The 26,817-nt window shown below is 39.0% G+C and overlaps 1 protein-coding gene across 6 annotated transcripts in view; it reads left to right on the top strand.

Moving 5' to 3' along the window:
• The window catches only part of RalGPS (Ral GEF with PH domain and SH3 binding motif), a 183,887-nt gene extending 157,070 nt beyond the window's left edge, over window positions 1–26,817 (top strand). For all 6 annotated transcript variants that reach the window (XM_076202316.1, XM_076202317.1, XM_076202315.1 and 3 more), the window contains 4 exons: window positions 10,426–10,614; window positions 15,375–15,513; window positions 19,468–19,644; window positions 19,927–26,817. In XM_076202316.1, the coding sequence (XP_076058431.1) occupies window positions 10,426–10,614; window positions 15,375–15,513; window positions 19,468–19,644; window positions 19,927–20,067 (646 nt within the window). In that variant the 3' untranslated portion in view covers window positions 20,068–26,817. The remainder of the gene's footprint in view (window positions 1–10,425; window positions 10,615–15,374; window positions 15,514–19,467; window positions 19,645–19,926) is intronic.

Raw genomic sequence — 26,817 nt, 5'->3', positions numbered from 1 at the left:
CATCCATTTACCCCTCTCCATTCACTCCTTGTTTTGCACTCCCTCGTCCTTGTTCGACAGACATTTTTCTTGCATCCATTGCCCCCTTCACCCTGTTCATTCACCTTGAAGAGAGCAGGACAAACAACGAATACTTGCACCAGGTGGTGCTGTGAGAAGGGCATCAGAGCATCATCGCCCTGTTGCCCATCTTCAGACCCCATCAGTTTCCCTATTTCCATTTGAGGCCAACACTTGGTCTTCAGACTGGGCCCAAGATCTCTTCATTAGTTTCATCTGTATTTCTTCTACCTACACAAGGAGAGCCAAGAAATGGTGACTGCTCTCCTTCCTACAACTTTTAACCAGTAACATAAACATTCCCACAACAATACAGTGCAGATGTTGATCCAAGAGTTCTTCCTAAGAGATCAGTTGGAGGGCCTGGGGATCACTACCAGATGTTGTGAGTTTTCCAGTCGGCAAAACATGAGGCAACCAAAGAGTGATTGATTGATTGACTAATCGATCCCCTGTAGAGAAGCTAAGTTCTGCTTCACTGTATCATAGCTCTCCCTAGGTTTGACACAGTGAAGTTGGGTCCTAGAGTATGGTAGTGACTTATTCCACTACCATGTTCCTCAGCTTTGCTCACACCAAGACCCCACCCTGGATCACACAAGATTCCTCATCACCAACAGTACCAGTGAACCACTCCTTGTTTCATGTGGGGAAACTATAGCAAATGTGGATCCAATCACAAACCCAGTACTGTATTTCACTATTCTATATACAAAGGGCTTCTTCTCCCATATAAGGAAAGTAGCCAAGTCAAAGGACAAATACCCACTCCCACCCATTCCACTCCCATTCCACTCCCTCTCATCTTGGCTCCTCATGGATGAAGGGTCATCCCAGTCTCCCGCCCACTACCCAGGTCAGAGGCAATGCAGCAAGACATAGTAACAGTTTCACAACAAAGTTAAATCCCTCATAACCCTTGACAATACCAAAGTAAACAGTGAACCCTTTACACCCTTCAATTCTTGTGTGGGTTTATTTACCCAGATGTTTACTTCGTTGCAGCATACAGGATGAGAGCTATCCTTGTTGGCTCATGTCTTTGCACAATCTTTGGTCAAATTTAACTTTGAATTTGCCCATGCTGCGTAACTGTACAATTTCTTTTTCCATACATTCCTACATATCACCAGTTCTATACAGAAAATTGTATTTCTTAATGTCCTTCAAACACCTTGTCATTTTTGGGTTTTTATTCCATGTTCTTTGGTATTATGGTATCTGGTAGTGGTATTCCAGCAATTTTCAAAACCTGTCAACTTGCTGGCCAAGCAGGTTAGAGCATTGTGACTTGCAACAGGTCAAAGTGACAGGGGTTCAAACTGCCACAAGCGAGTTGGACCAAGGGCATGGTTCATTAAATTCCACACTACTAAGTCCTCTGTAAAGGGCACCGTCCTAGCCTTCTGAAGAGGGAGTTTGCAATATTAAACCAAATTGATCAATTGATTGTCAACTCCCTCACGTCCATTTAGAGGTACACAGGTGTGGGGTAGGCACTTGGTCTCGTGACCAGGACTAAGTAAACTTTTAACTGTATTTCCCTCACCTTGAAAGAAGTTGAGAACCAGTGAGTACTCCCCTACTATTGCCATTTTCAGCTGGTGACAGAAACAGTCCCACACTGATCCTGTTATTGCTAAACGAGCGAAGAGAGAAAGGTGACTTAATTGTGGTGTTCAGATCACTGAAGATTGGATGGGACAAAACTGACTGAGATCTCTTGATTTGCTTGACTTGGGATGGGAGGGCATCATAAGATCAAGTTGAAACAATTGTACAACTTGCACCTTAAACTCAGTGTCAAGTTAGTTTGAAAAAAAAATGAACCTTACCCCTTTATACTACTTAGTTATTTTAAAAACTTGTTCATGTAAGTGATTTTCACAAAGCACACTATCAAAATGGTATATAATTAGCGGTGCCATAAAGTAATTATCATAAAAGCTATTTGATCTTAACACCACATTGGTAGGTAGTATGCTGTGACAATATTATCTTAGCCCCTAGTATAAATCATACCCCAGTTTTTTTTTAAGTTAAAATCTGGCATAGAATAATGCAAGTTATACATGAGTGAATACAGTAGTTTTCCATGAGATGTTTAAGCACCTGCAATAGACTAGAAGATACAACCCAGGCTGGAACCATGCATGAATTTAGAATTAGGTACGATAATTGGAAAATGAGAGACAGGACCCCATGAGTGTAGCTCCTTTCTTAGTACTACAGTTAGGTAAATACAGTATAGAAAATATGACCAAGTTTCTGTAGATATCTGTGGGAGAGCCCAAGGATTGATACAGGCCACTTCTGAAGGGTTAAGCCGGGTCCACACTTGTTGCATTTCCATGTATCGTATCATCTTTGCGTACCACCTAGTGATATGATATGGTGCATAAGGGTATTGTATCACTAGGTGGTATGCAAAGATGATACAATATGTGGAAATGCAACAAGTGTGGACCCGGCTTTAGAGGTTTCCAGTCCCTCTCCCTCCCTCCCTCTCTCTCCATCCCCCTCTCCATCCCCCTCTCTCTCCCCCTCCCTCTCCCCCTCCCTCTCCCCCTCCCTCTCCCCCTCCCTCTCCCCCTCCCTCTCCCCCTCCCTCTCCCTCCCCATCCTCCCTATCCCTCCTCATCCTCCCTCTCCCTCCCCATCCTCCCTCTCTGTCTCCCTCCCCATCCCCCCTCTCTCCCTCCCTCTCTCCCTCCCTCTCTCCCTCTCTCTCTCTTCCTCTCTCCCCCTCTTCCTCTCCCTCTCTCCCTCTTCCTCTCCCTCTCTCCCTCCCTCCCTCCCTCTTCCTCTCCCTCCCTCTCCCTCCCTCCCTCCCTCCCTCCCTCTCCCTCTCTCCCTCCCTCCCTCTTTCTCTCCCTCTCTCCCTCTTTCTCTCCCTCTTTCTCTCTCTCCCTCTTTCTCTCCCTCTTTCTCTCCCTCTTTCTCTCCCTCTTTCTCTCCCTCTTTCCCTCCCTCTTTCCCTCCCTCTTTCCCTCCCTCTTTCCCTCCCTCTTTCCCTCCCTCTTTCCCTCCCTCTCTCCCTCCCTCTCTCCCTCTCTCTCTCTCTCTCTCTCTCTCTCTCTCTCTCTCTCTCTCTCTCTCTCTCTCTCTCTCTCTCTCTCTCTCTCTCTCTCTCCTTCTCTCTCTCCTTCTTCTCTCCTCCTCCTCCTCCTTCTCCCACCTCCATTGCTAATGTTGGTGAATGCCCCATGCATACTACAGAAACAAAGATAATTCATGCCATGCCCAAAATAAACTATTAATGGAATAAAGATTCCATGCCCTAATTTTGCTTTTAGGATATTTACAATTCCTAATATGAGGATATTATCCGTGCCCATACTGCTGTTTCAGTTGCCAGTGCTTTGGCCGTACCAGACAGTGATGTCACTGCCTTGCCCTGCAGGTGTATGTATGCATGCATGTCCCTGCACATCATTCCCCTTGCCCCGATCCAACCAAGTGTGCTAACTGTGGGAAGATCCATGCATTATCCTTCTCATTCTGCTCCATATATCACTTTGAATATGAAGTCTTCGCTTTCAAGATTTGGAACACGTTAGGAGGCTCTAGCCCGAGTTAGATCCACAACAATCCACTCTGGAATCGCCTGTGCAGGCTTTGCAGTCTCCTCTGGGATGACCTCCCTCTAACACTCCATCCATCATTTGTTGCCACAACTACTGCACAATCCCTGATCCCTTCAAGCCCTCCATACTCCACCACATAAATCCAGCTCTCATGGATTTATCTTGTCCTTTTTCCACAGTCCTTTCATTTGCACATCCATCTTACTACCATCAATTTTATCTGTGTCGTTATGTGAAAAGAACTAATTCTACTTCTGCAGCTCTGGGACACTTGTTACCCTCATGTTTTTTATCTGTCTGTTTATATATCAAGAGGCTTCTTCCCCCTTATAAGGGAGGTAGCCAGTCAAGACAGGTACTTGCCTCTACCCATCCCATTCCCATCTATCACCCGTTTGGTTTCCTTTAATCTTAGCTCATGGATGAAAGGTCATCCGTGTCCTGTGCCCACTCCCCAGGTTAGAAGCAAAGCAGCAAGACAAAACATCCACAGGAGGGCCCCACCACTTTTACATGATGACCCTCCCTTGTTTTCAGCATTATTTTATTTTATTTATTTATTTTATTTTATTTATTTATTTATTTCCTTTTTGGCTACCTCCCTAGTAAGGTGGAAAAAGCCTTGATATATGTATGTATGTATTTATTTTATTTTTATTATTATTATTATTTTTTAATGAAAATATTTTTTTCTTCCTAGCAAGTTTCAGACCCCATCCTGACATTTCATATGTTGTTGGCATCATGTTCCCTGTATCCCAGCTAATAATAACAGTCTTTGTGTGTCTGTTGTTCTCAACATGATTGGCCATACCTATCATACTTCAGTGATTAGCTAGGCTACTAAGCACCCCAGTAATATTGCAAAGATGACAAGAAAAATGATAACCTTGGAAGTATGGAGCAAAATTTCAAGGACAGAAGTGGAATAAACCTTTGGTTACCAGTATGCACGAAGGAGTCCAGTGTTTGTGGCATAAAATGTGTGACCAGCAGTAGCAGTGGGGATATAATTGTATTAGTAGCAATACATTAGAAACAACTTTTGTTTACAAAGTGATAGGGATGCCAATATTGCCACTCACTGCCATTTAGTGGAATTCCATCTTTTTAGCAAACTTTGTTCAGAATAAGGAGATTTTTTCTGGAAATTTTTAGGTCACTTTGTAGAGATTTTCATTGTTGGGTAGTTCATCATAATTAGAATAGTTTAAATTTTACACATTTCCTATGTTTTCAGTAGAATAGCAAATAATGTTTTTAGAATTTTTAGTACTAATTTTGAGTATCAGGAAATGTTGGATTGTATACAGTCACTCTTTACAATATTTTTTCATGGAACAAGACCAAGTCATATGATGAGATATGCCTGTGGATCTGTCTTCTCTCTATATTTTCCTTCAGAAGACGAACCTCCTTTCTAGATTATAACCGCTCACACTAGACATGTAATATAACATGACACTTTAACACTCCTGCAGTTCATTGTCATGTCCCCAAATCTACCCTCACACTTCATAAACTAATACACACTTCTCACCTTATTCGATGGTCCCAATATGATCTTTGATGTAATGATTTTGTCCCTAAGGATTAGAAATAGGCCTCTTCCTCCTCTTCCCTGCTTCCTACTTCCATCTTCTTTCTTCCCTTTCATCTCTCCTTCTTTCATCATCCCCTCTGTTATTGTAAGCTATATATGCATTTTAATTTGTATGTAGTGGGTATGGGCCACCCCCTGACAAGGAGGAAAGTGCCTTTTGCTTTGTGTGTTGTGGATATGTGCTTTGATGTGGCCACCCCCCTTTTATAAAGGGGAAAGGGCCTTTGGCATGTATGTGTATGTATGAACTTAGACTGACGTACTCAATTATATTGTGGTATTTCAAAGATGTAGTAAATTCTATCCGGATGCCATCTCTAGTAGTACAGTACTTGTATTTAGTAGAGGTAGTTATTGTCGTTTTGTTCAACATCCCAGAAGATCCAAGAAATGAAACCATATCTTGTAGCACCACATGTCATAGTGGTCAGTCAGCACCTGAACTTCACAGATGGTTTATAGAAATTTTTACCACCAAACCATTCATGATATTTTTGGTCACCTCCAACTCATTATTCCTAACATTGTATCGTTTGTCAGTTTCACTTTGATTAAAACAGTTAGTTTATCATGTTATTTGCCATCTCTATCTTGTTCAAGTGTAGCTTTGTTTATCATCTTGTTCATAAGTTTCAGCTTGTCAGTATCATTTGGCAGCTCACCTTTGAAAATGTCATTGCCTGGTGTACCATATAATTTGTTGGTTTTCCTTTGACCATGTCATTTCTTCATTCACCATATCATTTGTCAGTTCCACCTGGATGCAGTTGCTACTCACATGGGGGCTGAAGTATGCATTTGGGTATTGTGTATGGGTATTCAGGCATTTCAACACCAGCGAACAAGAAGATATCACAAAGAATTTGACTTTCATTTTGCATATATGCACACCAGTAGATACCCACAGCATTTGGTACTTTTGCACAGGTATTTGCACAACCTGTTGGGCTTTCTTTGAGAAAATACTGGCTTAATGTTAAAAGTAGTGTGTGTATTTTTTTTATTGTACCTATTATTTTTGTTTGAACAGATGTATTGTTTCCAGTAGCAAGAATTTTATTGTCTTAGTACTAGTTTGGATTTGTCAAATACTATACTTTACGGTGGAGGTTTTCCTGAAGTAGAATGTAAGGTACAAATTGGCTGGGTTTGGATTTATAGTGGAAACAAAGCATGATCAGCTGACCTCTCAGTGCTTTTGTTATGGAAAGGATTATTACCAAAGCTTCTCTATATGTAGGAATGAGATTAAATCAAGAAGATACTTCAAGGAGGAAATGAAACCAATTTGTTCCTTTAAATTTCAGGTTTTCAATTCCCATAATTCCTGTCCATTCTAACACATTAAAATCTGTTTATAATTACCAGCTAATTGCCATATCAGGAAATGCTGTACTGGGGGGGGGGCAACAACCACTTGGGCTTTTTGCTCTTGTTGGCAAACTAGCTGTTGAGATTGCTAGCAAGTACATTCATTCAATAATTTAAGGAAGATTCCATTACATTAGCAAGTGGAAGTGAATTGGTTCTGTTTTTGTTTCAGTAACAAGTGATTGTGCAAGTGCGAACATTGGTCAGATTAAACGGATTGACTTGGCAATACTCTTTGTAGATTTTGTTCTGGCTAATGCTAGATGATTTTATTGAGTTGAGGAGCAGACTGAAATAGGTCTCTCTCATCAGTTGAGATCCTATATTGTCCTTAGTCTGCATTCAACATGACTGAATAAGATGTGGCTTTAAATACCCAACCCATCCCCACCCCTTCCACTTATATGTATAGAAATAATGGTAATTTGCAGAGTATATTATTGAACTTAAGGAGTTAAAACCTTCTTACCAGCTGGACATGAATGATGTTGCAATCTTCCCCAAGGAAGACCTTTGTTTATGGGAATATAATCATATTAATGGCAGTCCAGATTCATCAATGCAGTTTTTATCAGAGAACAAATGTAGATACTATGTAAAAAATTGCACATGTTACACCCTGTAAAGTTGCATGGTTCCCATATTGACATTAAATGAATTTGTAAAATATGTTATGTATGTTGGATTCACTAGTGTTGCACTGAAAGTAGGGGATTTGTTGGCATGATCCACGTGCGCACTGTAGTCAGTGTTATATGTGTGTAGTCAGTGTAGTATGAAATCCTATTATCATAAACGTGATCATTTTTGAGTAAGTCTGGTAGATTTAAAAATACAGATAAAAGTTGATAAAGTAATGGCCAAAACACTCAATCCAGTACTAGAATAAGTGATATATATAATGTTTTGTCTTTTTCTTTTTAGGGGTGTAGTATTATTGTTGTATTGTTACTCTTGTTTTGTGCAATGACTAGTATACAGGGTATATTATGTGTGTGCTTATTGTTGCTACTTTTACTTGTAGATTATGCAAAAGCCATATTTGTTTACCTGTGTACTGGAGACTTTCTTGACAATTACTTGTTATGAACTCCACTCTCTAAAGTGTGCTTAATATACTATAAGTTTTAAATGTAGATTATTTAAAAAATTATGCATTTGAAACACGATAAAGACCTAACCTTACTACAGTGTATAGTTGGCTTCAGTTGTAACTTCTACAGTGGTTAAAGCATATTTTCTGCATCAGACATTACATAAGGTCATAAAGGATTTATTCATATCATAAATCTGAGCCAAAGAATATGCCTCCCACGGCTTCTAGGAAGACATCAACCATTGCAGTTCTTACAAGTGGAGACAAAAGCTGTGCATGGGTGCAACACCTTATACCTCTATGCTCTTTTTCACAAAATCCATATCTTACATAAGTGAAACACTTAAATACTAATGTGGAACTTCTAAGTTAAGAGTTGGCTGTAATGAAATGTTGGAAAGATATAATAAGCATTGTGCTAGAATTTTGTGCTTTATGATCTGTTGTGAACTGAGGCTCCTTTCTGTATTAGACTTGTGCACATTAACTGGGCTATTGGTGGTGCAGAAATTTTTCTTCGTTGTCCTTCATACGAAGGAACTGAGAATGCTAACTTAGCAATTGTATGGACAGTTAGGGTTATGACCCCACAGAAAAAATATATATATTCTATTATGGTTAATAAGAACAAGGTGGATTGGGAAATGGAATTAGGGTGGGAGTTGAAGATGAGGCAGGAAAGGTTGTGAAGGGTTTGCATGATGGCAGCAATCATAGTGATTATTTTTTTTTTTTTTTTTTTTTTTTCCTCCCACTAAGTAAAATGTGATAGTAATCAGCTTCAAGATGGACTGAGGTGTAGGAGAATGGTGGTTTGGGAAACGTAGACCAGTGGGCCGTGAATTGAGATTGTATTTAGTGAGGTTACAAGTTTTTAATACTAGAGATCAAGAGAAGTTTGTTTTGTTTAGAGCTATTACTATGAGACTTAGCTTTGAAAAGGCTGAGAACTGCTAGGATTAAAAAAGATTAGGGGTCCATGATCCAGGAATATCAAGCCACAGAGTTAAATTTTTACAGTAAACGAATTCATAGTTTATCATATAGGAGCCGAAATTACAGAAGCACCCCCTCACAGAATGAGTAACAATTGAAATTTGAGGGGGGGGGAGTTAAACATATATATACATACATATAAAACTTAGACCCACTCTCAGAGAGAGATAAGCTGAGATACAGAGTAAACCGTTACTTTGACCACTTACTCTCATCCTCTTCAGCAGGTACATACATAGAATAGGAAGATAAGAACGTATATACAGATGGAAATACCACGAGTACAAAAGGGAACTAGGGAAGCCTCAAGTCACATATCCTTGATGGGGTCGGACCTTTTGTTCCCTAGAGATAAGTTTGGTTTTTGCCAAGTTAGTAATTGTATCTGGTGACCATTGACATTTTGATGTGTTGAAATTAGGAAATTGTTTAATAAATAAAGATTGAAATTTTTTTCTTTTGAAATTACAATTTGAATGATATACTGTAGCCGCATTCTTCCAATCTATTTGGTGATCTAAGAGACTTGAATGGAGGAATACAGCTGAGTTTTCTCGTCCATATTTTACAGAATTTTTATGTTCCTTTATTATTGTGGATAGGTCACGTCCTGTTTGTCCTCGGTACACTTCGTCACAATCAAGATAAGGTAATTTACAATTTGAATGATATACTGTAGCTGCATTCTTCCAATCTATTTGGTGATCTAAGAGACTTGAATGGAGGAATACAGCTGAGTTTTCTCGTCCATATTTTACAGAATTTTTATGTTCCTTTATTATTGTGGATAGGTCACGTCCTGTTTGTCCTCAGTACACTTTGTCAAAATCAAGACAAGGTAATTTGTACACTCCTAAGAATGACAACTCTGGAGTGTATAAATAACCTTGTCTTGTTTGTGATGAAGTGTACTGGGGACAAACAGGACGTGACCTATCCACATAATAAAGGAACATAAAAATTCTGTAAAATATGGACGAGAAAACTCAGCTGTATTCCTCCATTCAAGTCTCTTAGATCACCAAATAGATTGGAAGAATGCGGCTACAGTATATCATTCAAATCGTAGTTTCAAAAGAAAAATTGTTCAATCTTTATTTACTAAACAATTTCCTAATTTCAACACATCAAAAGGTCAGTGGTCACCAGATGGTACTACTAACTTGGCAATAACCAAACTTATCTCTAAGGAACAAAAGGTCCGACCCCATCAAGGATATGTGAGTTGAGGCTTCACTAGTTCCCTTTTGTAGTATTTCCCTCTGTATATTTGTTCTTGTCTTCCTATTCTATGTATGTACCTGCTGAAGAGGATCAGAGTAAGTGGTCGAAATAACGGTTTACTCTGTATCTTAACTTAGCTTTCTCCGAGAGTGGGTCTAAGTTTTATTTACTCTTGTGTTTCTACATCATTTAATACATACATATATACACACACATACATGAATTTAAGAGCAAACTAGACACTGTGAGATACAAAGGCGGGACACCACGAGGTATCTCCTCTTCCCATAAGATACAAGTAGGTAAATACACACACACACACATATGTAAATATGATATATATATATATATATATATATATATATATATATATAAAATGTTGTGTTACTTTAATATGGGCTTCTGTTGTGTGGTAATACTTAAACCAAATCAAGTCTCATTGTAACATTTAGCAATCATCAGTGACTTTCATACTTTCCTGTCGACAGTATTTTCAAAGGCTGCACAGGTACAGACAATTTCCGCTCTGATTCTGTGACCAGTCTTGGTGGCAATGGTGGAGGCCATGATCCGGGATGTCCTTCAGCACATGGTGGATCCAGGCACCTTCTCGATGATTCAGTCATGGATCCTCCAGAGTACTCGACACCACCCCTCCATACACTCACACGTACCTCGTAAGTTAAATGCTGTTCACCGTACTTTTGTTATTTCAACCAGCTTACCCTGATTTTGAAGCATAGGAGACCATTATATTCCTAAATTATTTAGAAATTAAAATGTAGATTTTAATAACTACTGTGCATAGATTTTAAGATAAATGGCTTGATAAATATTTAGTTGATTGCATTAGATTCATTATTGACCTCTTTTAACCCCTTTGTCTTCACCTGGGGGTGCATCCCCAAAGAGTGTGTGGGAGTTTGCTATGTATTGCAGTGGTGGGAGTAAACCAGCTGCAGCTTTTTGACTTTGATATAGAAATGCTGTGTCTTGTAACTCTAACCCAAGCAGTTTGGTACGGTAAAGGGTTGACTTTATTCACAAAGCACAAAGATGGGAAGAACACTTGAATTGGTTATATATATATATATATATATATATACATAGATATATATATATATATATATATATATATATATATATATATATATATATATATACATACATACATACACATACAGGGATTTCTCAATTTATGCGAGGGATACATTCCTGAAGTGATCTTGTAATGTAAAAATCACATGAAATGAACATGATTACTGAACCAGACTGTACAGTACATAGCAAGTCTGGAGGTATTGCATTCAGCTGACATTAAGTTGAAGGACATGAATCGTGGGATATCAAACAAACTTATAAAGAAGTTAAGTTTTACTGTTGCTTACTTGTACATGTTTATATCAAGCTGTACTGTTTTTGACATTGTGTTATTCTAGATATTCTGTGTGATATGAAAAAATTACCAGGTTTTTTACAGTGTTATTCCAGAATTGCATATTCTAAACACATAAATTGAGAAATCCGTGTATATACAGTGAGACCTCTCATTAACGGACGTTGATTAGCTGTGTTTGCGGTGTTTTCGCTGTGTTTTCGGTGTTTTTGGTGCTGTTGTTTAATGCTGTGCAATCACTATGCCACCCAAAAACCACTCCAAATCAACAGATTATTCACATCAACGGACATAGTTACCCCCCTTTTAGTCCGTTAACCCCATTGTTACCGACCCGTCAACCTTACGTAAACAAACGTTTCAAACCGTCCCACGAGTGTTTACCACTCATACCATCCTATCCATGTATAAATTAAACAGTCAAGGCAATATTACACATCCCTGGTGAAGTCCCATCTTTACCTCAGACCCCTTACTCTCTCCATTTCTAATTCTAACACAGGCTTTACTACTCTCATAAAAACTCTTGACTGCTCTTAAAAGCTTTCCTCCTATCCCAAATATTCATACCTTTCCCTAAAGCTTTCTCACATGTCCTTACTACAAAAACCTGATCCTTGCAACCCCTACCTGTTCTAAACTTGCACTGTTCCTCACCAATTATTCCCTCTGTTCCTCTCCTAAGCCTCTCAGTCAAAACCCCTCCCATAAGCCTTCCCAACTACACCCAACAAACTGATCCCTCTGAAATTACTACTCACATTTGTCCCCTTTTCCCTTGTAAAGTGAAACTATATAGGCATCCAGTCCTCTGACACTCTACCTTCTCTTAGACAAACATTAAACAACTCCAGCCAGCCCACCATCACTGTACTTCCATTTTTAAGACACTGCATGACATCCATCCATCCCAGGTGCCTTACCTGCTATCATTTTAATAACTGCTTTCTTCTCATCTTATCTTATTTCTCCTCTTTCATTTTCTTTACACTTCCCACTGCAACTACCTTTCCCTCCTTGTCCTCCTTCGCATTTAGCAACTCCCTAAAATACTCTGCCCCTCTTCCTCTTACTACCTTCTCTTCCATTATCATCTCTCCATTTGTACCTTTTACCTTTTCTTCTCTACTTTGTCTTCTTCTCCTCTCTTAATTTCCTTCCAAAACATCTTTTTATTATTTCAAATATTTTCTGTCATACTTGTACACCATTTCACATCTCTTCTTTTTGCCTCCTTTATCTTATGCTTTACTTCTCTTCTCTTTTCTTTGTACCTCTTACATGACTCGTCCTATTTTATAACTAATCTGTGAATGCTCATTTCTTCTCTTCTACAACCTTCTTTGCATCATCATCCCACCACTCACTACCCTTCCTTCTATTTCCTCCCATCCTCATTGTTCCACACACCACCTTTGCCTACCTTGTTACTCCCTCCTTGAAGCATCCCCATTCATCCTCCACTCCTAGGTCCACTCTATCTATCACTCCCACTCTTCTCTCAGCTTCTTATACTCCTCCTTTTCTTTCTCATGTAAGCAATTTATTCTAAGCACCTCCCTACCTTCTGTCCTTTTCCTCTTTCTCCATCTATCCTCCACTCTCAACTTACCTTCCACCAAAAAATGATAATGATCTGATATTCCCCCACTCTCTCCCCTTAGAACATGTACATCCAAAACTCTTCCTACTCTTCTGATTACCACTCTGTAGTCCATTAAAACCCTACCTACCACCCATCCACCATCCTATTTCATGTGTACTTATGCTTGACTTTCTTCCTAAATCCTGTATTTACTATCATCAACTCTAGACACATCTCTACCATCATCTTTCCACTACAATTTTTTCCTGGAACTCCACACTTCCCAACTATTCCATCTATTGGTTCATTTCCTACTCTAGCATTAAGATCTCCCAATACCACTACATTGACATTTCTCCCTAAACCCTCTATGCAGTCATTTAAATCTATCCAAAAAGCCTCCCTTTCCTCTACTCTCTTCTCACTACCAGGCCCATATGCAGTTACAAAAACCCACATCTCCCTTCCCAGCTTCACCTTCATCCACATTAACTTTGAAGGAACATCCCTCCACTCCACCACATGTTTACCTCTCTTCACTTACTAGTATAGTCACCCCTTCTCTCCCTTGTCCTCTCTCCACTCCTGAGACCCTCCCCACTACACTCCCAAACTCAAACTCATCCCTTTCGTTCAACTTATTTTCACTTAGTGCCAACACATCCATCTTCTCACAAACATCCTTTTACTCTCTTCTGTACCACATCCACACACATTAAAAGACCCAAACCTTAGGGTTCTGGTTGGAAAACTCCTCCCAGACCCTTTTATGCCTTTGCTTTTTTTATTAATATCCTCTTTGGGGCTACAGAAAGTAGGTTGCCTAGTCCTGTCCCTGTTCCATTTTTGTCACCTTTATAACTCAAGTGGGAAAACATTGTGGCAGTATTCTACTATACCACAAGGTTCAGCAAAAAAGGAAATGAATATTCAGAGAAGTGGTACAGGACAGCAACAAGAGTGGGGGGACAGCATAATGGAGGGACAGTTGTAGTATAATAAAGTATAAAAATTTCTCTTTGAATAAAGATTTCTTCTAACACAAACAAAATGTGTGGCTGCGGTCTGTAGGGATGCCCTATATAGACCCTAAAGTATTGCCTGGATGTTACTGAGCAGCTTTTCACCCCACAATAATATGCAGCCAATACCCTAGACAGGGTATTGGCCAAATAGCAACCAGAAAAAAAAAGTCACATTAATATTGATTCTCAACTCTCTTGAAACTGTTATGATAATGCAGAATTAGATCATTTGGGTAATGTGTAAAAGGTAAAAATATTCATCCCTGATTTAAGATAATTTTGATATTCTGTACTCTACATTTATTGGTAATTTTAGTATTTGAATAAAATTGTGCCAACAGCACTGTATGGGGCAGAAACATGGAACATAAGAGAAGAAGAGAGAAGGAGTTTGAATATGTTTGAGATGAGGTGTCTGAGAAGTATGATGGGGGTTACTAGGCTAGATAGAGTGAGAAATGAGGAGGTGAGGAGGAGAACAGGGGTGGAAAAGGAGCTGGGAGATAGGGTTGATGAAAGAATATTAGGATGGTTTGGACACATGGAAAGAATGAGTGAAGAAAGACTAGTAAAAGAGGTGTGGAAGGCAGATGTGGAGGGAGTGAACATGAGGGGACGTCGTAGGATGAGGTGGATGGATGGGGTGAAGGGGGCTTTGGGGAAGAGGGGAATGTCTGTTGAGGAAGGACGGGAGAGGACAGAAGACGGGTGAATGGAGAATGGTTGTATATGGATGATGTGTGATTGCATGAGGTGGAATGGGCGGGGGGATGGGGGGTGAGGTAGTATGTGTGAGCAAAATTTGACGCAGCCCGAAGGGATTTCTCCCCGTCCTCTCATTTTATGCAATGGGGGGACGGAGAGGGGGGGTCGCCGATTTAATGAAGCGGCCTTGCTGTGGATGTGCTGTGTCTTGTGACACTGCTTCTGACCCAGGGCAGTGGACAAGGTGCAGGGATGACCCGTCATTCAGGAGGTGCTAAGATAAGAGGGAGGGTGGAGGGGTGTGGAGTGTATTCAGGGATGGAATGGGTGGGAATGATTTTATGCCTTTTTCTTTTTGGCTACCTCCCTTGTAAGGGGGAAAAAGCCTTGGTATATGTATGTATGTATGAATAAAATTGTCAATTGTGGTGCTCAGTCATTTCTGATCAATCCAATGTCCTTGAATAGATTTAGCTGCACCATTATTTCAGTAAAATCAATCACAAAAGAATATATTATGGATGGAAAATAAATAACTTGCAGAAAAAAGTGTGCTAGAATAAAAGTAAATAACATAAAAATGTTTGATGATTCAAAAATTGAAATTTCAGAATTTTTTTTTCTATTGTTAGAAAGTTAAAGTGCAACCATCTGTGCTGGTGACAGATGGTGTTGAAATCAGGTTTTTGATCACAGAATTAATGTCTCAACTTGTTTTTTCCACAGGTCTGGGCTCTCTTCAGACTCTGATGAAGTTGTTTTGGAGCTAAGTAGTGAAGAGTGCTCAGTTCAGGGTCCCCTACGTCGTAAAACAGTCATTAAGGATGGCAGAAGACCTGCTGTTGCTGCTTGGCACCGTTATTGGGTACTTACCTTTTATGGTTTCATTTGGAATTTGGGTTTCCTTTCAAGTTGATTTTGAAAGGGATCTATGGTGATATAACCATAAAATTGATATTTGAAGCAAACTAAATAATTTAGATTATACTTACCTTGCCTAGGGCACATGTAATAAATTGTAAATATGGACAAATGTAAAGTTATAAGATGTACTCTACAAGGAATGACAATGGTGGCAGGTTGAACATATGAAGGGTGAGAGGTTTGTGGAAGTGGATTTTTAAGTATTCAAGGTTGAAGTCAGTCTCCAAGTCTCTCTTGGAGAAGACCCACAGCTTCCAGATAACTGGCGACAGCCCTGAGATCAGCTCATAAGTCACTTTAGGAAGAGGTGTTGTTGTCTGGGAGGGGCTAGGGTGGGGCATTTTCTTCAGTAAAAGAGAAGAGATAGGCAGTATGTTTATGAGAAGAAAGATTAATGTGTTGGCATTGAATGAAACTTAAGTTGAAAGGGAGGGGTGAGTTTGAGTTTGGGATTGTAGTGAGGAGGGTGTCAAGAGGGAAGAGAGGACAAGGGAGAGAAGGGGTGGCTATATTAGTAAGTGGAGAGATAGTTGAGTATATGGTGGAGTGGAAGGAGGTTTCTTCAAAGTTAATGTGGATGAAGGTGAAACTGGGAAGGGAGATGTGGGTCTTTGTAAGTGCATATGGGCCTAATAGTGAGAAGAGTATAGAGGAAAGGGAGGCTTTTTGGATAGATTTAAATGACTGCATAGAGGGTTTAGGGAGAAATGTCAATGTAGTGGTATTGGGAGATTTCAGTGTTAAAGCAGGAGATGAACCAGTAGACTGGTTGGGAAGTTTGGAATACCATGAAAAAAAGCTAGTAGAGCATTGATGATGGAAATGTGTTTAGAGTTGATGATAGCTAACACAGTGTTTAGGAAGAAAATCAAGCATAAGTACACATGGGAGAGGGTTGTGGATGGAAGGGTGGTAGATAGGGCTTTAACCCCTTCCATACGGTGCCGCACACGTAGGCGTCATGGGGAGCGAGTGTATTCGCGAGGCTGCCATATCGGCGTCTTGATTATATTTATTGTAGTCGCCCCTCCATAATGACATTCTTTCTAATTCTTTTGTAATCGCATTTTCTATGGTTATCAAAATTCACGGGTGAAGAGAGAACGATCGATATAAGCGGTGACTATATTTTATGATGCGAGTATTATTACGACACGTCGTACGGCTGGCATTGGTTGCTGCCACCGAGATCCAAGTCCATGACGCCTACGTGTGCGGCACCGTATGGAAGGGGTTAATGGACTATCTAGTGGTACTCAGGAGGAGAATAGGAAGAGTTTTGGATGTACATGTTCTAAGGAAGAGAGTGGGGGAATATCAGATAATTTTTTTGGTGGAAGGTAAGTTGAGAGTGGAGATAGATGGAGAAAGGGGAAAAGGACAGAAGGTAGGGAGGTGCTTGGAGCAGATTGTTTAAATAAGAATTAAATGGAGCAGAAGTACAAGAATCTGAGAGAAGTGTGGGAGGTGGTAAAAGAGTGGAAAAAGATGTGGAAGATGAATGAGGGTGTTTAAAGGAGGAAGTGACAAGATGTGGAAAGATTGTATGTGGAACAAAAAGGATGGGAAGGAATAGAATGAAGGGTAGTGAGTGGTGGGATGATGCATTGAAGAAGGTAGTAGAAGAGAAGAAATAAGCATTCAGGGACTGGTTGCAAAGTAGGATGAGAGAAAAATATGAGAACTATAAAAAAAAGAAGAGAAGCAAAACAAAAATAAAGGAGAGTAGATGTAAAATGAGGGAGGAGTATGACAGAAAATTTTGAAAATAATAAATATGTTTTGAAAGGAAATCAAAAGAGGAAGGGGAGGTGAGTTAAGTAGAGAAGAAAAGGTAAAAAGTCCAGATGTGCAGATCCTGATGGCAGAGGTAGTAAGAGTATTTTAGAGAGCTGTTGAATGTGGAGGAGGATAGGGAGGGATTGGTGGCAGCAGTGGGAGGCACTAAGAAAATGACAATGATGGAAGAGGAAAATGGAGAAATAAGAAATGAGGTGCAAATAGCTCTGAAAATGATGAGAACGGATAAGGCTCCTGGATTGGATGGGTGTCATGCAGAGTGTCTGAAGAAGGGAGGTACAATAATAGTGGACTGGCTGGTGAAGTTGCTTAATTTTGGCTAAGGGAGGGTAGAGTGCCAGAGGACTGGAGGCATGTGTGTATAGTTTCTGAGGGATCAATTTGTTGAGTGGAGTTGGGAAGGCTTATGGGAGGGTTTTGATTGATAGGATTAGGAGAGGAACAGAGTGAGTAATTGGTGAGGAACAGTGTAGGTTAAGGAAAGGCAAAGGTTGCATGGATCAGATTTTTGTAGTAAGGCAGATGTGTGAAAAAGCTTTGGGAAAAGGTAAGGATGTTTTTTTTTAGCCTTTATGGATTTGGAAAAGGTTTATGATAGAATAGACAGGAAGGCACTGTGGGAGGTTTTGCGAGTATATGGGATTGGGGGAAAAGCTCTTAAGGGGAGTCAAGAGTTTTTATGAGTAGAAGTGCCTGTGTTAGAATGGGAAATAGAGTGAGTGGTTTGAGGTAAAAGTGGGACTGTGTCAATGCTGTGTCATGTCACTATGGCTGTTCAATGTGTAGATAGACGGGGTGGTGTGGGAGATAAAAGCAAGGGTAATGGGCAGGGGACTGGAGATTGTTAAAGAAAATGGAGAAAAGTGGGAGATGAGGCAGTTGTTTGCTGACAACATTGCATTTGTTGCAGGGTCAGAGGAGAGATTAAGGGAGTTAGTGATAGTATTTACCTAGTTGTATTTTACAGGATGAGAGCTATGCTCATAGTGACCCATTTTCATATCTCCGCATCTAATTTATTCTTAAAATCTTGTATAGTTTTGGCACTCACTGTTTCTCCATTTAGTTTGTTCCAGACATCAATCACTCTATGTGGGAAGCTATTCTTTTGCAATCTCTTCTGTAACTGTCCTTCTTTAGCTTCTTTTTGTGTCCTCTTGTTTTTCTTGTCCCATTTTAATAAGTCTTCTCTATCAAGAATTTCCATCCCTTTCATAATTCTATAAATGGTTAATAAATCACCTCTTTCTCTTCTCTGTTCCAGTAATGTAATGAGATGGGTGGGTAGGATTGAGGGCTGTTAAATAGAACTGTGTTCATGTCATTTTCATTTGCTGTTTTATGGGGACTTTGGTTCTTATGTGTATATGTTCTACTGGTGTGGTTTGGGTGCAATCTGTTATTCTTAGTGTTTTATTTTAAGCACTTCAGTACAACTCAAATTCTCACATGCAGCATTGGCTGCCATATGTAATTTGCATCACACTCACATTATGAAATATAGTCACTGCTGTATTACTCATTTTCTTTTACTCTGAGTTATAGTAAACACAGAAAACATTATCAAACCAATTCACAGAATCCGGGGTAGCTCATAAACTACAAAAAAATATATATAACCAAGACGCTGACGCCAGGATCCTTGTGTACCCACCCGTGCCTCATGACGCCTATGTAGATATCATTGTACTGAAGTGGTTAAGCACATGTCGGGTATTATACATTAAGGGCTTGGGTTTTCCATTGTTGTTGGTTTGTAGAAGAGGGAAGGTAATTACAAGTGATCTGCTCACCTTAACAGAAGAAATATGAGTATAGGATGGAAGGAAGTTGGAATGTTCTGAAAGAGAGTAATTATTTGGTTTGTCCTGGTGACCAGGTACTGGCCCCTCCTGGCTGCACTTCTATTTAGAGGTGGTGGTTTGCAAGCTGCTGTAGGCACTGAGCGGATGAAGATTCCTCCCCCAGGAGCACTACCTTCAGGGCTTCATTCTCCCACTGTTACCATAGTGCATCACTTGGAAGCACAACCCATCAATGCCCCACCGCAGTTTCATGTATATAAGGCTCCTCACACAGTTTTTCTGATCCTCAGGTGCAGTTATGGGGTGGTGCTTTAGTTTATTATCATCCAAAGTCTCTGACCTCTCGAGGCCAAGACAGAGGAGACTTTAAGACATCGCCCTGCAAGATTCAGCAGTTGTCGGGACCCAAGGTCAAGTTTGTCTTGGTAGGACCACAGGATGCACAGTCTCACCCTGATGTATTCCAGGTACATCTTAAAGCCTTGTTAAACAATGCTTGGTGGCTATCCATAATGGTACTGTATATCATTAGTCTGCCCACATTTAGAATATGTTGTGTCTGTGTGGTCCCAAACCTTGTTAAAGACATGACAGCAGAAAGAATGTAGTGGCAAACCACGAGACTGATATAGGGATAAAAAATGAATAATAAAATATTGTTAAAATACATTAACCTATTTTCCTTTCTACTAATACTTACTCTGGTTAAATACAAATGTCCTAACAGTTTGTTTTTCACCTTTGCACAGCTGTCTGACCCCAACACTGCAACTATATACAAGTTCCGAGCCCCATCACCTCTGGCAGCACGGTCGTGGATATCTCACCTACAACTCGCTCTCAGCGATGTCAGCCAGGGACCTCCAGAAAACCTCATGACATTTGAGTGAAAAACTATAACTATTGAGTGAAGAAGTGCTACTTTTGGTCTTTCCGTGGATGGTGTAAAGTAGTGATCATATTTCAAGTGAAGTGCTATTTCACCTCTTAAGTGAAACGTTAACTGTATTTTGAATGAAGTGTTAGTCATCTCGAATGATGTCGTCTAATGAATGAAATGTTAATTGTCCATTGAATGAAGTGTTATTCATCTTTTGAGTGAAATGCAAGTTGTCCTTTGAGAGAAATTTAATTTCATTTTATTTTTTCCTTTTATTATCATTACTATTACTATATTATTATTATTATTATTTTTTCATAAAGCTTTAAATAACATTGCATTGAAATGCTCCTTGTTCATGTGCAGTGGCCTAGTGCAAGTCAGATGGACTCGGCAAACTTTAGACCGAACAATAAGCCAGAGTTAAGCAGAACATAAACAGTTTTATCAGGCAAGGAAGGGAGAAACCTGATCTGAGTGGAAAATCTTAGGATTTGAGCCATAAAGGAAGCTGAGAGGTCAAACACTAAAGCCAAGAAGTGATAGAAATGTGGGTTTCAAAGAAGCTGAAGAAACAGCCAGCCAGCAAGCAAGAGTGCTGGTATCTTTGGAAGGGAGAAGAAGAAAGCTGAACCCTGAGCCAAAGATAATTAGTGATGATGTAAGGCAATTGAGATTTTGGTTGAGCATCAAGGAACACAAGTCCCCCTGTGATGGACAGGAAGAATAAAAAGCAGCAGCAGCAGTTTATCACAAAGACAAAGGGAACTTGACAAATGGTGCTGCATTGCATTGGTGTGGTGGATTAGTTTTTACAAGAGCATCAGCATCTGACATGCCTTCCATAAAGTGAAGAACTGGCATTCAACATTTTAGCATATTAATGTTGCTTAGTGTGGGCTCTATAGTTGTGTGTCTGCAAATGTTGAATACGGTTAAGCTAACAAAATACTCTGGTTAAAGCTACTATTATTATTATTATCATTGTTGTTATTATCATCATTATTATTATTATTTTTCTTATTATTATTACTACTATTACCATTATCAATATTATAATTTTTATAATGGCCTATGGGATAAACAATACTCCTGTCCATAAACAGAACCAAAGCATATTTGGCCAGTCAATCACCAGAGGAATGAATGTCTGATGTTGTCAGTCACTTCTGCATTTTTTAACTTTCCTAGCATGATTTTGTTTTATTTCCAACTTTACCTTGCCTTTCCTGTGCCTCTTTGCCAAGGTTAGTTGAGCCCATCCTTATAACCTATCCTCAGCAGACCTCTTTCTTAATCTGACCAGAGACAACACAACCTACCTGCTTAACCACAGAATACCACTGTGATAATGAAGCTAGCTCTCACTCAGTCTTGTGCTCCCTCCACACCCCAATTTAAAACCCCTCAGTCAATCACTATTTCATATTCACCCTGTCCACCCCTGAATTTAGCAGCATGTCCATGTTCTACTTGATTTCATTTCATTTCACCCCATAATTTCTGTTACTTCCTTGCAGATTTAACTCCATCTATTTTGTACTGATTCTTATCCTTCTATGTTTTGCCCCCATCATCATTTATTGCACTACTCTCCCTGTGACTTTGTCATTTGCCCCTACTCATCACTGAACCCCCTTGCTTTCTCCTCCGAGTTGTTCTTCCCTCCTTCCCTCACTTGAGACATCTCCACTGATGACTATGAGCAGTTTCCTGGGAACTGCAGGTCTCCTGCAAGAGAGAACTGGTACAGTGGATTGATGGGTTCTTCATCATGTTGCATTCAGCTTGTTCATCTCTCACTTCAATCAGCTCGGTTCACTTAGTTTTATCATCCTGTCTGTCAATTACAATCGTTTATCCACCATTTACCACTCTTGTCTGAATTCACTCTTGTTTTTTCTTTCAACCCTTTTCACCCCCCTTCCCCCAATACTCAGGCTTGCTTGTTCAGGCTCTTTTTCTCTCTCATTTTTTTTCCTTTTCTCTATCTTTTTTTTTTTTTTTCATTTTTATACATTTTTTTCTCTTGCTTCTCCTTTTTTCTTTTATCCCTCCTTTTTTTTTTTTTTTTTTTCTTTCTTTTCTTTCTTTCTTTCTTTCTCCCCTGTGGTTCATGAAGTGATTTGCTTTCAGTTCAATGTATTTGTCATTGGTAAACCTGTTAATTGTGTGTGCCAATACAGTCATTTCATGTCAGTGTTAATTTTTGGAGCCAAGTGTACTTTTAATTGACCAAATGATGGCCTTTTTTAAATGCCCATAGCCACAACCTCATAGCAGCCATGACTCAGCTGCTCAGTCAAGCCATGACCCTGTTCACACAAGCTGTAACTATCCCTAAACCTGACACTCCCTTTCCCCATGCAGCTATAATGATATGATTCTTTTTTTTTTTTTTTCTCGGATTCTGCCACCTAGTTCTGTAGGTACACTCAGACATTATTTTCCTCACGTGTGACAAGTTCCTGGGGGTGTCTTTTACACCAGTGGACCACTCTGCTGTTGGTATAGGCTGATACTGTGTATCACCCACACAGCATTATGGATGTTCTTGTCCTTAAGACAAATGAATCAGTTTTATGGAAGGCTCTTGGCATGAAGTGTAGGAATGATGTGGGACAGGCAACTGGTTTCAGTGCGTGATGAGTGGCTGTGATGATGCAGGTGGAGGAATCAGGCAAGGACTTGGCAGGCATAAGACAATACTAGAGTGTGTGTGTGTGTGTGTGTGTGTGTGTGTGTGTGTGTGTGTGTGACATATATGGCTATAAAATGGAGAGTATGTGAAGACTGTTTTAACTAATGTGGTATAGGTGTGTTCCATAGACTTATGATCCTCTGTCAGATGTATTCATGTTTGCAGTATCACTGAAATAACAGTGGCAGTGTATAAGGAACAATTGCTCACATTGGATTACGTGTAAACTGTAGAAGAGTACTTATTGTGTAGGCTGTGGCTTTAGGATAGATGGTGAGCAGAGAAAACTAGAACTGTATATGAAGAATACTTTGTATATCAAAACAGATTCCTCTTGATATGCAGGACAGGGTACACTCAACACTCAGGGACACACAGTACTACAAAATTGTCGTAATTCGAAGCTAAACGGAAATCTTGGTAATTTGTACATGACGTTACTCATACACAACCACACACAGACAAGCAAAGCTTGCATATTGGGTACAGGGTTCTTTCCAGTCATGTCGGTGGCTGTGAACAAAATACAAAGGGAAAGGTCATTATAATTACAAAACTTCAAGTTAAGCTGAATGATAAAAACAAAAGAACATAGTATGCATATGGACACCCAGATTTTTAATTATGAATCAAAATTATAACATGAACTTTACACCAAACTTCAAACTTAATGAGAAAAACATGTGAACATAGTATGCTTATGGATACCCAGATTTTTAAATATGAATGAAAATTATAACATGAACACAGACACCAAACATGGATAGTTTTGGAAGGAAGTGTGTAGGGATTCAAAGCTTGCTGGGAATTGGGACAAATAAAGTTAGGAACCCTAGAAAAGATTTTGCTATTAGCATTGTGTAATTTGTTTTACTCAGGCTTTTCAGAGATTATAGGAGGGTCCAGTGATGTTGCCAGCTACTTGATGGCTGCAGGTCAATTGCACAAGAATCTCAAAGTATCATAGTGAGACTAAATAGTCTAGTGATAAGTTGAGAGAGAACCAGATTTAATGTGAAGTTTAGAGATTAAGATATTAAAGAAGACTTGCAGATAGTTAATTCTTGAGGCTTTTTCTAAGCTTAGCTAAAAGTTAGAGCCCTGCATATCTTGTGTATATGTTTTATTTTCATAATTGTTTTGGAAGAATGATAGATGCAGCTTAGATGAAATAGGAAAATGGGGATGGCTTCCATTATTTTAAGGGTTTTGAGATCAGCTTGGATGAAAAAAGTGTGTAAATTGAATATGAAAGTTTAAGGTAGAGAAGCTAAGGAGGAAGTGGGATGGCATGAAAACAATATTATAACTTGTGGGACAATTAAATGAGCGTTTTTTTTTTGTTTTTTTTTTAAGTTAAAAAAGATTAACCTTTTCATCATAAAAGGTATTAGATATTAAATAATACTTGTGAAAGAAGTCAGAGGGAAAAATAAATCTGGGCAAGGAAAGAAAGTAAGGGCATACGAGTTTTTAAACAAGGGAAATGTTTAATAGGATGAACATTGGGAGGTATTAGGGGATAGACCAGCACTGGTTGGAGGTAGAACAAATAGAATCCAAACACTGCCTGTACCAGACTTGTTAAGAAAGGAGAGTTGTCATGATGGGGGAAATGGCTAGGGCCCCATGAACATAGGTTTCTTGTACACTTTGTTAGGTGAATATAAGGGAGACTGCTTTAATAAACGAATTATTTAGATTACCAGAATAGCAAGGAGATATTTTGAATAAAAAAAAGATTAATAAAGGATATAGGAAGAAATTGGATCAAAGAGGAGAACTGCAAATAAAACAGAGCAGAATTGCTTTAGTGGTCAAAGAATATAGGAGATATAGAAAGAATTATGATGATGAAGGAATACTACAAAAATAACCACTGTTGTGGAAAATACATCCAGAGATAGATAAAACACAAATCTTCACATTTAGTCACATACTCAAAATGGGCAGCATGTATACTTAATTTTAATAGGTATGGTGGTGTTTCAATTATTAATGGGAGATAATACAAAAGTGAAATGCTTTCCAGGAATCCTCAAGGGCATTTGTACAGCAAAACTAGAGTTTAGACATGGGAAAATGCAATTTAAGTGGAAAAAATATATTGAATTTTTTTTTGAGAATATGGGGTGTTACATGGTACAGCTGAAGAGATAATTTTGTCTAGAAGGTTCAGAACCTGGTAGATGAAGAGGCAGATGAGACGTGGTTATAGCTGTGTGTCTCATGTACTGTTGCTTCAACCAGCACAGTTGGTTAAATGTCTAGACCTTGTGTTACTTCTTTTGGGGTTCAATTCTTATATACGACCACCAATATGGGGCCACTGTGTATACACCTACAGTCAATGCTAAGTGTGGAGTATAATTAGTCTATTATATATTTACAGTGTGTCGTGTGTGATTAGAGTGGAACCTCTATATTCAAATGACCCTTTATTGAAATAATATATATATAAAAAATTTCTCTTTTGTAAAAATGTTGCTCCAATAACTGAACCAGTCGTATGTTACAAGAGCAACAAAGTGTCATATGCCCAGTTTGTCAGCTCACAATTGGTAAAATCCCATACTTGACAAGGTATTAAAACTACTTTTACAAAGTTTTCATGGAAGAACATAATATCATTTAATTATTTTTTCACAGTTTCGATTTTTCATCTTGTGTCCGTAGCTACAAGGTTTGTTTTCCAATTTTACTTGAATTAGTTCCTGTTTATCATCAACTCAAACTAATATGGCTATCTCCCTAATAAAGGAAAAAAAGTCCTTAATATATAAATGGATAGATAGACAAACTAATATGTATAATACCCAATAATCAAATTAAACACTTTCTAAGATGGCATGATGATCATAATGCCAAATTGGATTGATACAATGAAGTGACCAATTCTCTTTGAAAAACATTGTAAAATAATTTTTGATGCCCTGGTTTTGTATCGTAAGTGAAGTATGTAACATATTTAGTGAAAAATATGCCTCTCATTCAATGAAACTTTTGATATGGCAATTTTCTACTTGAATCTATTTGATTGGGTGTTCATATGGACTGGATAAAGAATTTTTTTTTAGTTTGTGTTTTAATGAAGAACACTTGGCTGGTAATAACGTTTCTGAAACAGTGTTCAAGTGTGATTTTCTGCATGTAATTATTGCTCTGCAGATTTAGATGTACATTATTTTCAATTAGAATTTTTTAATAGGTACTTATTGGGGGGCATTTCAGAATGTATTATCCCAATTTATATTATTTCTTATGGGACATTTTTTACCCAGTATTCACATGGTTCATATTTGAAAGACTTTGTGGAATGATTTAAGTTCGAATGTAGAGGTTCCTCTGAATATGTTGTGTGTTATGCATATGGTGTTTGTTTCTGAATGTATGTATAGTATGCATGTGGGTATACATCATACTTGAGGTGAAGCAGATGATGCCCAGCCCAACTTTTAAAGCCTTTTTGCTCTTTCACCTGCTCCATGTCTCCCTCCTGCCTACTTGCCATCTGCTGTGTACCACATGTTGGACCTAAACATTTGTTTTATCTAGTCAAAATGGACTTCCGAATTTTTCCTGTGCAACCAACAAAATCAAAGGCTGACTTCTGTGTCTTGGCAGCACTTTGAAGACTGCCGCCAAAGAGGAATGGATCAGAGTGTTTAAACATGCTCTCGTGGCAATGCAGAGACCTAGATGCTAAAACACATGGTATAAAGTTGTGCACAATCCCTTAAGCATACGTTCATATCTGCTTATGTGTGTGTTGTGGGCCACAACCAAGCCAAGGTGATGTGTAAGTATGCAGTGCATAGTTGTTGCAACTGTGGGATTTGCAACGTCACTTTATTGTGTCCAACGAGATTCATTAGTGGAAGACTTCCTTGGCAAATAGTAAATCGGGCTTTGGTCTCACAGTGTAGAACCAATGATTATATTAGTTATTAGCCTTAAATCTTTTAAGTACGATTTTCATTTTATGATTATTTCTGATATTATTTTTACTATATCAGCATTATTATGGCTACTGATAATAATATTTCTATTAAACTGAAA

The sequence above is a fragment of the Oratosquilla oratoria genome, chromosome 18 (assembly GCF_046742065.1).
Source record: "Oratosquilla oratoria isolate Oo_2021 chromosome 18, ASM4674206v1, whole genome shotgun sequence".
Lineage (NCBI taxonomy): Eukaryota > Metazoa > Arthropoda > Malacostraca > Stomatopoda > Squillidae > Oratosquilla > Oratosquilla oratoria.
The sequence above is the reverse complement of the archived record's forward strand: the minus strand, read 5'-3'. Positions and strand labels throughout refer to the sequence as shown.